At 45.1% G+C, this 12,837-nt stretch overlaps 2 protein-coding genes across 5 annotated transcripts in view; one reads left to right on the top strand and one right to left on the bottom strand.

Annotated features, from left to right (window-relative positions):
* Positions 1-919: 919 nt before the first annotated feature.
* LOC110357607 (mucin-1-like) lies at positions 920-2,827 on the bottom strand. Its single transcript, XM_065055269.1, has 3 exons — positions 2,693-2,827; positions 1,297-2,238; positions 920-1,021 (listed from the first exon to the last, which is right to left on the bottom strand). The coding sequence occupies exons 1-3, from the start codon at positions 2,825-2,827 to the stop codon at positions 950-952; spliced, it is 1,149 nt and encodes a 382-aa protein (XP_064911341.1). The 3' UTR covers positions 920-949.
* ARHGAP21 (Rho GTPase activating protein 21) overlaps positions 1,335-12,837 on the top strand; it is a 115,423-nt gene continuing 103,920 nt past the window's right edge. For 2 of the 4 annotated variants that reach the window (XM_065050759.1, XM_065050761.1), the window contains exons 1-2: positions 1,335-1,474; positions 2,849-3,174. In XM_065050759.1, the coding sequence (XP_064906831.1) occupies positions 3,088-3,174 (87 nt within the window). In that variant the 5' untranslated portion in view covers positions 1,335-1,474; positions 2,849-3,087. Of the gene's footprint in view, positions 1,475-1,495; positions 1,635-2,236; positions 2,754-2,848; positions 3,175-12,837 lie in introns of those variants that run through there. The other 2 variants (XM_065050757.1, XM_065050760.1) reach the window with 2 other exon arrangements.

Raw genomic sequence — 12,837 nt, forward strand, 5'->3', positions numbered from 1 at the left:
TAAATACAGATTTGATAGATATTAAATAATCGCTCTCAGTCTACTTGTGGTTTAATCTCTCTGAGACATTCTGTAAATCTGACAACTTTCTACATGCGTATTAGTTATGATACTAATTTAGATTTGGAGTCAGTGCTGTGGCTCCTACAGAAAAAGTGATTATTATGAATACTCAGAACTGATTTTATATACATCACATGTTTTTGATGATGTTCTGCAGATTGACATGATGACTACAGTAGAGAGAGCAGTATGCAGCCTTGGTTCTGTTTGCTAACAGCTTCTGAACAGGAAAAGTGCTCCAACTGTTCCCCTTCTCCACCCTTCAAAGATCTCAAGTGATTTTAATTCTGGTCTTTTCGACTTCTTGACAACCACTGACTGGATGATATTAAAACACTTTGCTCAGGGTCTGGATGGCAAATCTTTAAAACTCGTGTGACAGTGAGAAATGATTAGGGAGCTGGACAGAACCATCCTGTGGATTGCCAGCTGGACAGCAGTATGCCTATTTAAAATATGTATATATAATCTCTGGTCCCGGTCAGGTTCAGCCACAAAGTAGTCTTTAACATCAGAAATTTATGAAGAACTCGACTTCTTCAGAAACTACTACAGGTTTTTAACTGTATATCCACCTATTGAAATCCATGGCAGCACACAGAATTGTAGGTAAGCACCTGAATCAGTGCATCAGGCCTCAGTACTTGGACCTTGAGACTTTTCCTCCAGCTACTGGGTGTAAGCTGTTTCCTCAGTTCTCTGGATACCAATATTCATACCTGCAACTGATGCGAGTTGCCAATGGACAACCAGGCCAGTCACCTCTTTTTGGAGATCACTTTAGAGCAGCACAGTAAAAACCTCACCACAACCCACAACGTTATTATTGGTTTGAGACCACAAACAAGACATGACCTTTCACTTCACACAAGACCTTTACTATTTCTTACAAATGTTTTCCTTCATTCGCTCTCACAGAGAAATTACTTGTCCAGCATCTACGCTGGAAATCGCCATCCTAGAAAAGGAAAAAAAAATAAAAATCACACACTCCAATAACAATAGAAGAAGTATAGAAAATATTTGCGTCTAGCAGCTTCACGGAGATAATAAAACCAAGCTCCCCCCACCTCTCAGGCCGAGGGGCGGCCGCAGGACTCCAGCCTGGCCTCGTCCCAGAGCCCCCTGAGCGGCCGCTGTCCCGCCGGGGGAGCGCTCATGAAGCCAGGTGCAGGTCGGAGGTGACGACAGAAGCCCTAAATCTGAGTTACGGAGGAAAAACTGAGATTATACCTGCGTGAACCCCCGTGCGAAAACGCTCTTCGAGGGGAAAAGGAAACGCCGCCGCCTCCGGGCGCGCTGGCGGGCGGAGGCGCGGGCCCGGCGAGGCTCTGCGCTCCCCGGCCGCAGGGCGGGTGCCCTGGAAGGCGGCCGGGAGCGAGTTCCTGCCCTCGCGGTGTCGTCTGAGGAGGTGGGTGGATTTTTGGAGGGAACAGAAACCGCCAGCCTGGAGGCGGGGGAAGGGGACACGGTCAGGCTCCTCGCCGGCTCCAACGGCGGAGGCAGCGGGAGCCGCCAGTGCTGGGAACGCCTTTTCGCCGCCGGAGGGCCGGAGTCCCGCGGGCTGCAGAGTAAGAGGGGCCCGCGGGGCAGTGTCCCCTTTGGCGGGGTCGCGCTGCCGGCCCGGACTCCAAGGGCTGAGGGGATTGCCGCCCCTGCTCCTGTCAGGGCGGTGGCCGCCGTGAGGCGTTCGGACGACCGCAGGGCCTTCCCGGGACGGGGGAAAAGGGGGTCGTGTTCGGAGGCCGCAGACAACGAGGAGGTGTCACGCTGGCCCGGGCAGAAATCGCAGTGCCCGGCGCGGGGGAGGCGGTTGAGCCGCGCGAAAGCCGACGCCTTCGGCGGGGCACTAGCTGAAGCTCCCCGGCGAGCCCGCGGCTCCCCCTCCCGCCGAGCCCGGGCCGGAGCGCAGCGAGCGGCCCCCGCCCACAGCGCTGGGCGCGGCCGGTGCCCAGGTGGCCGCGGGAGCCCGGCGGGCGCAGCTGGCGCGGCTCGATGGCCCCCAGCGCCGAGACGCCCTAATTGGCGGCGGCGGAGCTGGCAGCGGGGGGCAGGGCTGGCCCGGAGCGGCCGCCTGCTGCCGGGGCGAAGCGGCGCGTCTGTGCGGAGAGAGGCGGGAGGCCCGAGGGAGGGGCGGCGGGCGGGGCGCGGTGGTCTGATCGCGGACGGCTCCAGCTACGTAGACGGGGGGGAGGGGGTCGCCTGCAAGAGGGGTAGGCTCGCGTTGGGAGACAAAAGCTCGGCTCTCTGAGCGAGGGGCTTGGCCTTACTGCTGCCGGGAGGGCTCTTTTTGTTGCCGTTTTCTAACCGGAGTTCGTGCGTTTCCCGCCGCCCCCCACCCGGTTACAGCGCTGGTTACGGCTGGGGCGAGGACCGCGAACAGGCGGCGGCTACCGCCCGGCCCGGTGAACGAGCGGCCTTTGGGCTCCCGCTCCGGCCTCCACCAGTTGATGAAAGTTCAGCTGGGCCTTAAGAGGTGACCGGTCCGCGGCCCCGCCAGCCGGGGCTCCCTCCCGCCTTGCCTCCCTCCTTCCCTCCGGGGCAGTGCGCCCCCGTCGCCGCTGCCTCCCGCGGCACGAACGCCTGTGTGTAGCGAAGTAGGAGGGAGTGGGCGCCTCCCTCCGCCTGCCTTCTCCTCCCCGCGGCTGGAGCTCTGGATAGGAGGAGCCGGAGGAAGAGGAAGATGACGAGTGGGTGCAATTAGCCTAACAGCGGACGGGTGGCGGAGGAGGCGGCAGCGGCCCCGCTCCGAGGACTGACACATCTGCTCTCTCTTCTTCTCCAGCCATGAAGGCAGAAGCCGGGCAGCGCTGCTGAAGCCCAGGGCCGACCCGGCGCTCTTACCTATGGCAGCTGCCTGAAGGGGCCGCCCCCGCTTCCCCGGCGGCGGGGCGGGGCTGGGCTGGCCTCGTCGCGCCGGGTGTGCGCGAGTGGCTCTGGCGCTGGTTCCCCCTTTCCCTGCCTCCCCTTCCCCGATGTGGGCTCCAGAGGATTTGCTCCTCCTTTGTAACCGGGAATGAAATAATGGCGACCCGGTGGGCAGCGGGGCCACCCGACGGAGATGGAGACAACGAGCCCCCTCCGGGCGGCGGCAACGGCGCCGGCGGCCAGGTAGGAGCGGCGGGGACGGGCGAGGCGCGGGCTGCGCGTACACGACGGCGGGCAGGGCTGGGCCGGGCCGGGCCGGGCGGCAGCCGCCTCCCGCCGCGGGGAACGGCTTGGCTGGAGCGGGCTTAATGGCCGCCCCCTCTATCCCTCCCTTCCTTCCTTCCTCCCTCCCTCTCTCTCTTCCTACTCGCCCGCCCCGGAGTTGTTGGGAGTTGGACGCTGGGACCGGTGCGGGCGTAGCTCCCCGGCGGCGGGAGGGGAGGCCGCCCCCGGCCGAGGGCTCGTTTCGCAGTCGGGGCGTCGCTCCTGGGCCGGGAGGCGGGGGTGCGTCCGCTCCCCCACGGGCCGGGTGGCGGCTCCGCTTCCCGCCCCGCGGAGCGGCCGCCGTCCTCGCCCTCGGGGCGGTGGTTTCCGTGGGGTACCCTTGTACTCCCTAGCCCCGCGGTCAGGCCTCGGCGGGTTCCTCTCTCGCTTGGCCCCTCCGCGTCGTCCCGAGGCCGGCCTGCCCCGTCCCCGAGGGACGGGAGCGGTTCGCTGGGCAGCACTGGTGTACGGCTTTGTCCTCCCCCGTCACACTTAGACTTTGGTGCTTTTCAGTAGAAGTACGACCCTGGCCACTGCCTTTTTGTAGGTAGTGCTTGCCACCCTCCTGCCTGTATGCAGCGATTTACGTTAAACGTATTTCTAACCATACCATTTGTTGCTGGACGGTCCTCTGCGTGTTTAGTTTAAAAACTTCATAGCATGCCCTATGGTGGCACCATTGCATGTTTGGACTCGCAACACAGTGTTGTTAATGCAGAACCGTGTCTGATGCTTCCTTCTGTGCTTCCACTGAACAGTAATAAATGTCTGCGAAACAACCGTAACTTCAGATCTGACAAAATATGTATAGCATCTTCAGTAGCATTATTCTAAGATGTGTCTTAAGCTTCACTTAGAAAGACAAACTTGCTTTTGTGTTTCTCAAAGTTAGGGCATGGTGTGCCAAAGACAGAAAACTGACAAGCCTGTGTAGGGCTGTGAAATGGAAGCTCTTCATGTAGATGTTCCCCTTCTGTTTGCTGAAATTGAAATAGAGTGGTTTAAAACCTACGAAGCTACCAGCAGAAGGGGCAGGTAGGGAATTTTTTTTAAGACACCAGGTTTTAGTTACTGGTGTCCTCAGTTCACCCTTTTGCCTTGGTTTAAAAGTGGCACATATGGTATTGTAAGATTTTCCTTACTGCCGTCACCTCAGTTAAGAGATTCACAGAGTCTCTTAAAGCAGGTGGGTTAGGTGAGGACAAAATGTGAGCCTTAAGTAAGAAAACAGAAGATGTTAGGATTTAAGACGTTGTGATAAATTAGGTTTCTGTGATTCTATATGTCTTCAATAATGAGTTATTCTTGCTGCTGACCTTTTTAAAAATGTAACTGAAAAGGCATTTTTTGGAGAATGTATGCCTTAATTATGTTCAGGTAGTGTGGGAAGGGGGGAAACCACAGGTCTAAGTGCAAAAATAAAATTCTGCTTTTTAGTTCTATTGTGTTGAGACTGCTGGTCTTCTGGCACTGGCACTTGTCATAATCCACCCATGCCTACTGTGGGAAGCCCTAACAAGGCCTGCGGCACTTTTGGGGCTCATCATGTTAAAGCTGTCTAATTGGAGACTACTAATAGAAATGGAATTGCAAGATAGACTGCTCTGCCTGTTGTTTTGTCTGATAGTTATATGTTGTAGTTACATTTTAAGTGCTAGAAAACATGCACTTACACTGATGATTGTCTTAATCACAGCAGACCTGATTTAATCTCTGCTTGAACATAGGCAGCCCTCATGAATGCCTGATCATAGTTGCAGTGCCTTCTCAGTTACTTTAGTATACGTACTGCTGCATGGCTTGAAGTTCTACTTGTTTTCTTGTAACTTCTTTGTAGACTGGTGTAAAATGCCAAGTGAGAGTGAGGATTTGTGGCTTGGGATCTGCTGTCTCAGTTCAGTTGGTGGAACAGTTACTGTGTACAAATCCTTTAACTGAAGTCTTACTTCTATTGAACAGTAGGATCTGCTTTTCTGCTGGAAAAAAACCCAACACCTTTAATGAAACACAGTTACTACAAAAAAGGAATTCTAAGTTTGCAAAGAAGTTGCTGCAGTTGCAAAGTTTTATGGTGTTCTAATACTAACATGCAAGGTATCAGTGTTTTTGGGAAGTGATTTATGGTTTGGGGACACTGTGTACCATATGGTGTTTGCATTGTAATGCAGTATTAATTCATTTACATTTAGTGTTTAGCTGTAGACCTATATGCACAGCACATTGTCATGAGGAAGACTCCAAGCATAGCCTGTGTTCATCATAGGCAAGAGAATTGCAACAGAACTTGGGATTTTCAACCAGTTTTGGAAATATACGGCTATAATCATCAAGGTTTAATCAAGAACTGAAAAGTATGTCTTCTGGCTTCAAGGTCAGTGGTCACACAAAGAAAAAAATCCTGAGAAGCCAGTGTTTCTGTGTCTCTTTGCATACAAAGGTGGGAGAATTGAGGACATGCAATTTGACTCCTTTAGGTAATGCTTGTGTTTGTCAATAACTGTTCTTTGTTTTGGATGCGTGTCTAGTCTGGTATTATGTTCCATTTGGTCATGCCTTGCCATGATTATCTATTTTGATTTTTGGTTCTGTTTTTTTTTCCCCTTTGACTCTGTACCCGGTGGTCTTCCTCACTTCAGAGCCCCTTTACCGAAATGACTGTTGAGAACAAAGATTGTGCGTTCAGGCTCCTGTCTGAACACCCAGTGCCTGTTCAAAGGGACAGATCACGTATTCTGGGCTCTCGGGGGAGCTGGCAGAGAGGGCCAGGGGCTCTCAGGGATGTTTGCCATTCTGTTTGAAATCTGACACATGTTTGCAAATGGGTGCAAGGATTGCTGAGTTTATGTTCATAAGGACAGATAAGTGAGAGCATGTTCTCTCTGGCTTTTACATTAATAGGCATATGCTATCTCCGTTTGGTCAGGTTGTTGCAGTGTTTTGCTGGAGGTACAGGCAGTACTACTTCAGTCACAACATCCCATCTACAGACCTGTCCAGATTTGAGGCTGGAACTGGCATCTTCATTAGTGTAAATTTTATCTCTCTCTGCCTAGAAAGGCACAACAAAAAGTGCTTTTTTGCCTTTCTACTGCCACCCTTCTGTGTTTACTTTAAAATAATTGCCCAATCTATTAGTGGTATCATTTTCTGTTAATCTATATTAAAATTCAATTAAAAATGTTAAATATAGTATAAAAAAAACTAAAGTGTGTGGCTTTAAAAGCCAAATTTTTATTGTAAACAATACTATTTTCTCAGTTTATGAATACTAAAAATACTTTATCAAATAATTTTATTAAATGTTTGATATTTTTCTGTTGGAATACACTACATACAGCACACATTTAGATATTTCTTGCAAATTTCTAATATTTTACCGTACATTTGCATTAAGACTGAGGGGTTTTGGATGATTTTGTTGTTTTTTTTTTTTTTGTGCTTAGCAGCTGAGCTGTTAGAAATAGTTGACTGTCTTTAGAGATTCCTGATTATTTGGCAGTAATTAGGAAATGTATTTCCAAAGACTTCTGTAAAAGAGAAGTCGGAGTTTATTTAGTTCCTGCTTTGTAACCACAGATATTCAATTTCAGAAGGGGAGAGAAAACCCCACAATATTGTCACTTGTACACTTCATCAGAGAGAGCACAACTGGGTAAACTGAAGCCTGTGCTGGAAGGGACAGGAACCAGAGAAGGGCAATGATGGCACTAAAAATAGAAAATGATTGGCATTCTCACTAACAATAATTAATAGATCGTTTACTATTTTAGTAATCCCATTGGGATGACGTTGGTAAACTTTGAGTGGTGACTTCCAAGTGTTGTGTTTCTCTACTATAGGGACGCAAACACCAAAGGGCTGTATTTTGCACCTGCATTTCAATCTCTATGTAGTTATGCCTGTGTTTAACACGTGAACTGTTGTGGGAGATCAGTGTTTTATCTATGCCTGATGCTTAGAGGCCGGAAGGTTTAACCATAATGTAAAAAATCAGAATTAGAGAAATGCATTTGTAGTATTTTTATATGTTGAATAATACGCAATACTAAAACTAGTAATTACATGTGTATGTTATGTATGGTGATAGAGAATTCTGTACAAACCTTGAACCCAGGGAGAATAAATTTAATATAAATACTAGCATGACTAGGAGTTGTGGTTGGAACTATTCAAAAAGCTTGAATCAAATCTTGTTTAATCATGCAAGTGCAAGACTGACTTCTGCTCTTGTTGTCGGAGTAAGCCTAAGATAATTTGACGAACTTGGACCTCTTGTATGGGCAAATGTTACATGTTTGATAAGCAACAATATAGAGCAGCAAATAGTTCCTTCAAGAAAAAGAAGGGGTCTGCTTTCAATTATAACTACATCTGATAGTTTTTAAGTGACTTTTTGCTTCCCAAAAATACACCTTTGTTGATTTTACCACTTCAATAATTGCAAGAGAAACCTGATGGACTGAAGAGTATCTTGAACTATCTCAGTGCAAGAATCGCATTTATTGCATGCACTATATGCATTATTAGAATGAACTTTTTTCTTTAACAGGTTTAACAGACATAAAAGCACTGAGTCGATGTTTTTCCTTGTGTAAGATACTTTTAATGAATTCTATTAAAATGTGAAAGTAACGTATCTGCTACTTCAGTCATATTATTTCTTGTCTGTTGTATTTACTTGCATACACAAAAAGCAATCGAGAGAACAGTTGGGGAAGAGAAGTTATCTCATCGTGCACAGCGTATGCATTCGTGATCTTGTCCTTCTTCAATGTAGGAAAGTGTTTTCCTGTAGGCGGATGATCCAATGGTAGCTCAGCAGAACAGTATGGACTCTGAAAGGAGTAAAAGCTGGTATTTTTTATTTTGTGAATATATACATATGTTGCTGTGTAGATGATGCTTAGAACATGAACATGTGCAACTTGTTGGCCATAGAGAAAGAAAAACTTTATCATTTCCCGAAGAAGTCTATGCAGCAGTGTTAGACTAACTTGTTAGGAATATAGTGGTGCTTTGTCGCTGATATTTTTTTTTTTCCTTGCAGTTGTTTATATATTAAACTGCATAAGATAGGAAGCAGATGTAAAAAATTAGGAAATGATGTTAAATGAAAACAGATTTATTTCCTGTTGTTAGCAGGGGTCATTGTTTTTTAAAAGCATGAGTTATCCCTAGGATAAATGGTAAGGCTTCTAAATTGGTGTTGAAACAGAGTGAATTGAGAGCACTCCAGAAAGTCAGTCTGATGAGCTGTTAGGTGTAACTCTACGGTTTTAGAAGGCGTCAGAGCCCATGATATCATCAGATCTTTGTATTTAAGGCCTTGCTACAGAAGAAGTGTTTGTCTGCCTACCATAACAGATAATGTATGCTAAATATACTAAATAATATGTTGTGTTAAGCATAGTAAGATAAACAATGGATGAGAGACGCTGTCTGGTCAGATTGGTGGATGTGGGATAATCGTTGTGCATTTCTCCTGTCCAAATGCTTCTCATGTCTTGCAATTTTTAATATTTTTGCACAGACGCTTCTGTGGTATTCCTTCCCCATCACCTAGTAGTAGGTACATACAGCAGAAGTGCAGCTGATAGTTGGGAACAGCGGCATCAAACAGGGCTTGACTGTGTTCATACCAGAGGCTTGGCTCGTCTTGGAAACCTGAAAGTGTCTAATCTTAGAGTTGCAAGTTGGGATGAGTTGTTTTATGTATACAGCTCTTAAATATGTAAAGATTACTAATGGGAGGGCTTCCTCTGTGTTTTCTTTTTGTAAACCGGGGTGAAATGCATTTTTCCTTCAGTTACATGGGAATTCTAGCCACTCCCTGAGTTGTTTACTGTCTTCTGTTAGTAATGGTGAAACAATTTTCTGAATTAACTCTTCTATGATTGCTGCTAGATTTGAAGATAACTCTCCTGGGGAGATGATACTAGAGTTTGGAGGTTGGATCACTTGGTAATAAGAAAGTAAAAACTAGGCACACTGACATGCTTTGTTCTCTATTTCTATTAGGAAGCTAGAGCTACTGCATCTTTCTGAATTGATTCACCCTATTGTCTTGTATGTTATCAGTGAATTGCATTCAGCAAGAAATGTTGCTGTTTTCAGTTCTTGATTTTTTTGCATTGAAAACTTGTAGTTCAGGAAGTATTTATGAGTGAAGCATTGGGAGCTGTTGCTGCAGCTCTCTGAACAGCATGGTGTTTGAGAGAGCCTGACACAAATCATGTTAGTAAATATTTGGTATTGGACATGAGAGGTTCTGTGTGGACATTCTGGAAAAACACAGACAGCTGTTCAGATTTTTAACTCTGGCTTGCAACCATGAGCATACACCTTTGGGACTGTAGGTAGTAGGCTTGTTTTTATTCTAAATTTCTTTTTTTCCACTTGCCAGCAGCTGCGGCTTTGAGAGTGAATGAGGTGCCTCCTCAGAGGACATGGCTAATTACAGATGGGCTGTTGGTGGAGGGGTGTACTTTGAGACAGACGTGTTCTTTTATGTGTGTGTCACTTGCATAATGTGTTAGGACACACAGTATGGTCTGCATTAAGCTCTAGCAAATAGGCTGTGCGGAATGATCTTGCACAGGCATCACTGGGCTGGCTGGGTGACACAGTATTGAGGAGAGAGATTTTTAAACGCTTCTGGGTAACAGTTGCTGTTGGTACAAATCAGTTGAAAAGAGAAACCTGAGCCTGTTTCTGAAGTGTTTTTTAAGCTAAGAGAAATAGGAGTGTGCCCTCCTACTTACATCTATGTATACTTCTTTATGCTTTAATGGAATACTATTTATTATTGAAACTTAATTTCAAATCACCCATCCTTTAACAGACAGTGTTTTATTCTATTTTAATTTTTCATCAAAGTATATGGGGCTTTTTATGTTACAGAGTTGATGAGAACATAAGAGAATGAACACTCCTGTAGTAAAAAAAAAAAAATCAAAGCTTCTTAAAGTGCCTTAATGTTAGTGTTGAATAAGAGCAGAAAAGGTTAAAATAGACATATTTTCTTGTGAACTAGCGCTGAGGTGAATAGGTGTCTTGGATTACTGCCTGTTCTGACCATGGGATGAGAGAAAAGAGAATCTTTAAATTCTCAGAAATACCTTCCCAATCATTTCTCTTGTGACGAATGGGCACAGTCTACCCGGTGATATGTTAATGACATTGAAGTGGATTCTCAATTTTGAGAACTGAAACTGAACTAAATCTATAACATATGTATTGGAAGACTATGTGGATGGACACTGCTGAAAAGCTAGTTTACAGAGCTAAAGTCAGGTGGATTTCAAAACCATTAGACAGTTCCATTTATTTTTGAGGAAAGCATATTTTAACTTGTTCAAGAACTGCCCTGTTGTCACAGAATATGGAAGTGGTTGATTTCCTAAGAAACTTGACTAATGCTTAAATACAATTCTTTAATTAAACTTGAAGTCTATTATAGTTTAGACTTGTTTGAACTCACGTACATCTTCAGTTTTATAATGTTTAGAACAGCCACAGTTCAGTTGGTGCTTGCAGGGGTATGCAAAATGTCCTTGTGATGCAAGAATGGAGGGCCAATATGTTTTGTTGTTTTTGTTTTGGCCGGCAAAAGCAGCAGCAGATCTAGTATGTGCATCTCAAGCAGGTGGCTCTTACTACCTGTAGGTTCTGACCTGTTTTCGTAAGATAAAGATCTGTTTAGGGTGATCTCCGGAAGGAATGCTGCTGTTTTTGTGTAACAAGCTGTCCCATTGCAGTTCATGCTTTGTTATTGTTGCTGTGCTTTTCTTCAGTTTTGATGCAACTTTAATAAGGAGCCTGTGACTCTGGTGAAAAGTATTCCCATGTGTAGCCACAAACATTTCTTATTCATCAATGGCTGTAAAATCTTACTTGTTCCTTCTTGCATACGTTTTAAAATTTTATTATCCGCAATCACCATGGTAAAAGGTGAGTAAGTAAACTTTGCCCGGAGTAATCAATTTTCATGGCAATTTTACAGGCCTTCTGCTTCATTTTGTGTACTTGTGCTGGTTTTGTATGGGTCTGTCTGAATACAGTCTAGCATTTTCTGTTCACTTTACTTATTTTTTGAAAGTTTGTTGAAGTGGTTTTGGAGCTGCCTATGAGGTGGGATTTGAGCATGATCTCCTTTCTCGTCTTAATTAAGGAAGGAAGAATGAATGGCTTGCTTACCGCTCTTGGGGTATTAGAGTATGACATCTTGTCAAGTTAACATTAATATAAAAGTTTGAAGAGTGAAACAAGTTTACATAGATAGTTTTCAATGTTTTTTGCAATCAAAGCATAAAAATCAGATGCTTCAGTAATTCAGTAGCTGTAAATAGTTTGGCAGGCTGTTGTTCTGATCTTGCTGTCATGGTGGTGATCTTACAAGCTCATTAATTGCGTCTCTCTCGTTAGTATTTTATTTTTTTTAAATAATGAGAAGTAGTATTACTGCTTTTTAAATATGCTGCACACCTGACCAAAATGGTCTTGGGAGCTGAGTTTCTGGAACAAAGGATTTTTCTGTATGCATGTGTTACAAAACATGACGTTGTGTGATGGATGCTGTCCAATTCTGGTAGCATTTCATTGCCTATGCCCTTTAGGTGTTGTTTTTCATGATTTCTTTATAGACAGTTTTGAGTAATTTTATCTCCGTTTACTGTGAATGAGAATATGGTTCAGCTCTTAGGTCTAAATAAGTCTGATAGCTTTCTGCTGTTTTCATGAGTTAAATGGCAGTGGAGAGGTAAAGTGCTTGTTTTTCTGTCTTCCTTTGTACAGAATTTTTGCTTGCTGATGCTGTTATTTGGGTTAGTAAAGATGAATTGTCTGTGGAAAAAATGCAGAAGGACCTTTTGGTGTTTAGCACTTGTTGATTAAAAAGAGAAAATGAAAACTCGGTGTGCATAAATGGCAAGCAATATGTCACATATAAATACTGAGAGATTTGAAATGATTAACTAGGAGTTCGTGGGTGAGGTCTTAGAGTTGTGATAGGTAACTTTAAAGATTAAACAGCAGCTAAATGCTCAGTGGTAGCCAAAAAAAGCAAATTGTCATTAATTTCCTAACAGTTTTGAACAATTAATGTTCTCCATCGTGCCTCGAGGTATAAATCCTTAGTGCACTTGGAGCTGGTGTATCTAGGTCTAGTTCTGTCCCTCCCCTCTTCGTTTTTCCCCATCTCAGTAACAATATAGTAGGGCCAGAAATGTCTTGGAGAAAGGGCAGCTATGATAATTGAATATATGGAGCTTCTTCCTTACCGGAAACAACTAAGGAAGCTAGGACTTGGCAGTTTGGGAAGGAGGAGACCGTGAAGATGGAAAGATGATTTTGAGATGTGGTAGCTTTCTCCCTATCTCTTGAATTTCTGTGGATCAGCTTTTTACTATCTCCTTCAAGAAATTGGGAGTGTTATATGAGCATGATGGAGTAAGAACAAGCAAAAGGAGGAGGCCCTTTGCATAAAAGTTAATTCAGCTGGTTACTCTGTACCATCATATTTTGGAATCTAAAAGTGTGTATGTAAGCTGAAAGATGACTCCGGATGTATTTTAGGAAAAGCAA

Source organism: Columba livia, chromosome 2, assembly GCF_036013475.1.
Source record: "Columba livia isolate bColLiv1 breed racing homer chromosome 2, bColLiv1.pat.W.v2, whole genome shotgun sequence".
Classification (NCBI taxonomy): Eukaryota; Metazoa; Chordata; class Aves; order Columbiformes; family Columbidae; genus Columba; species Columba livia.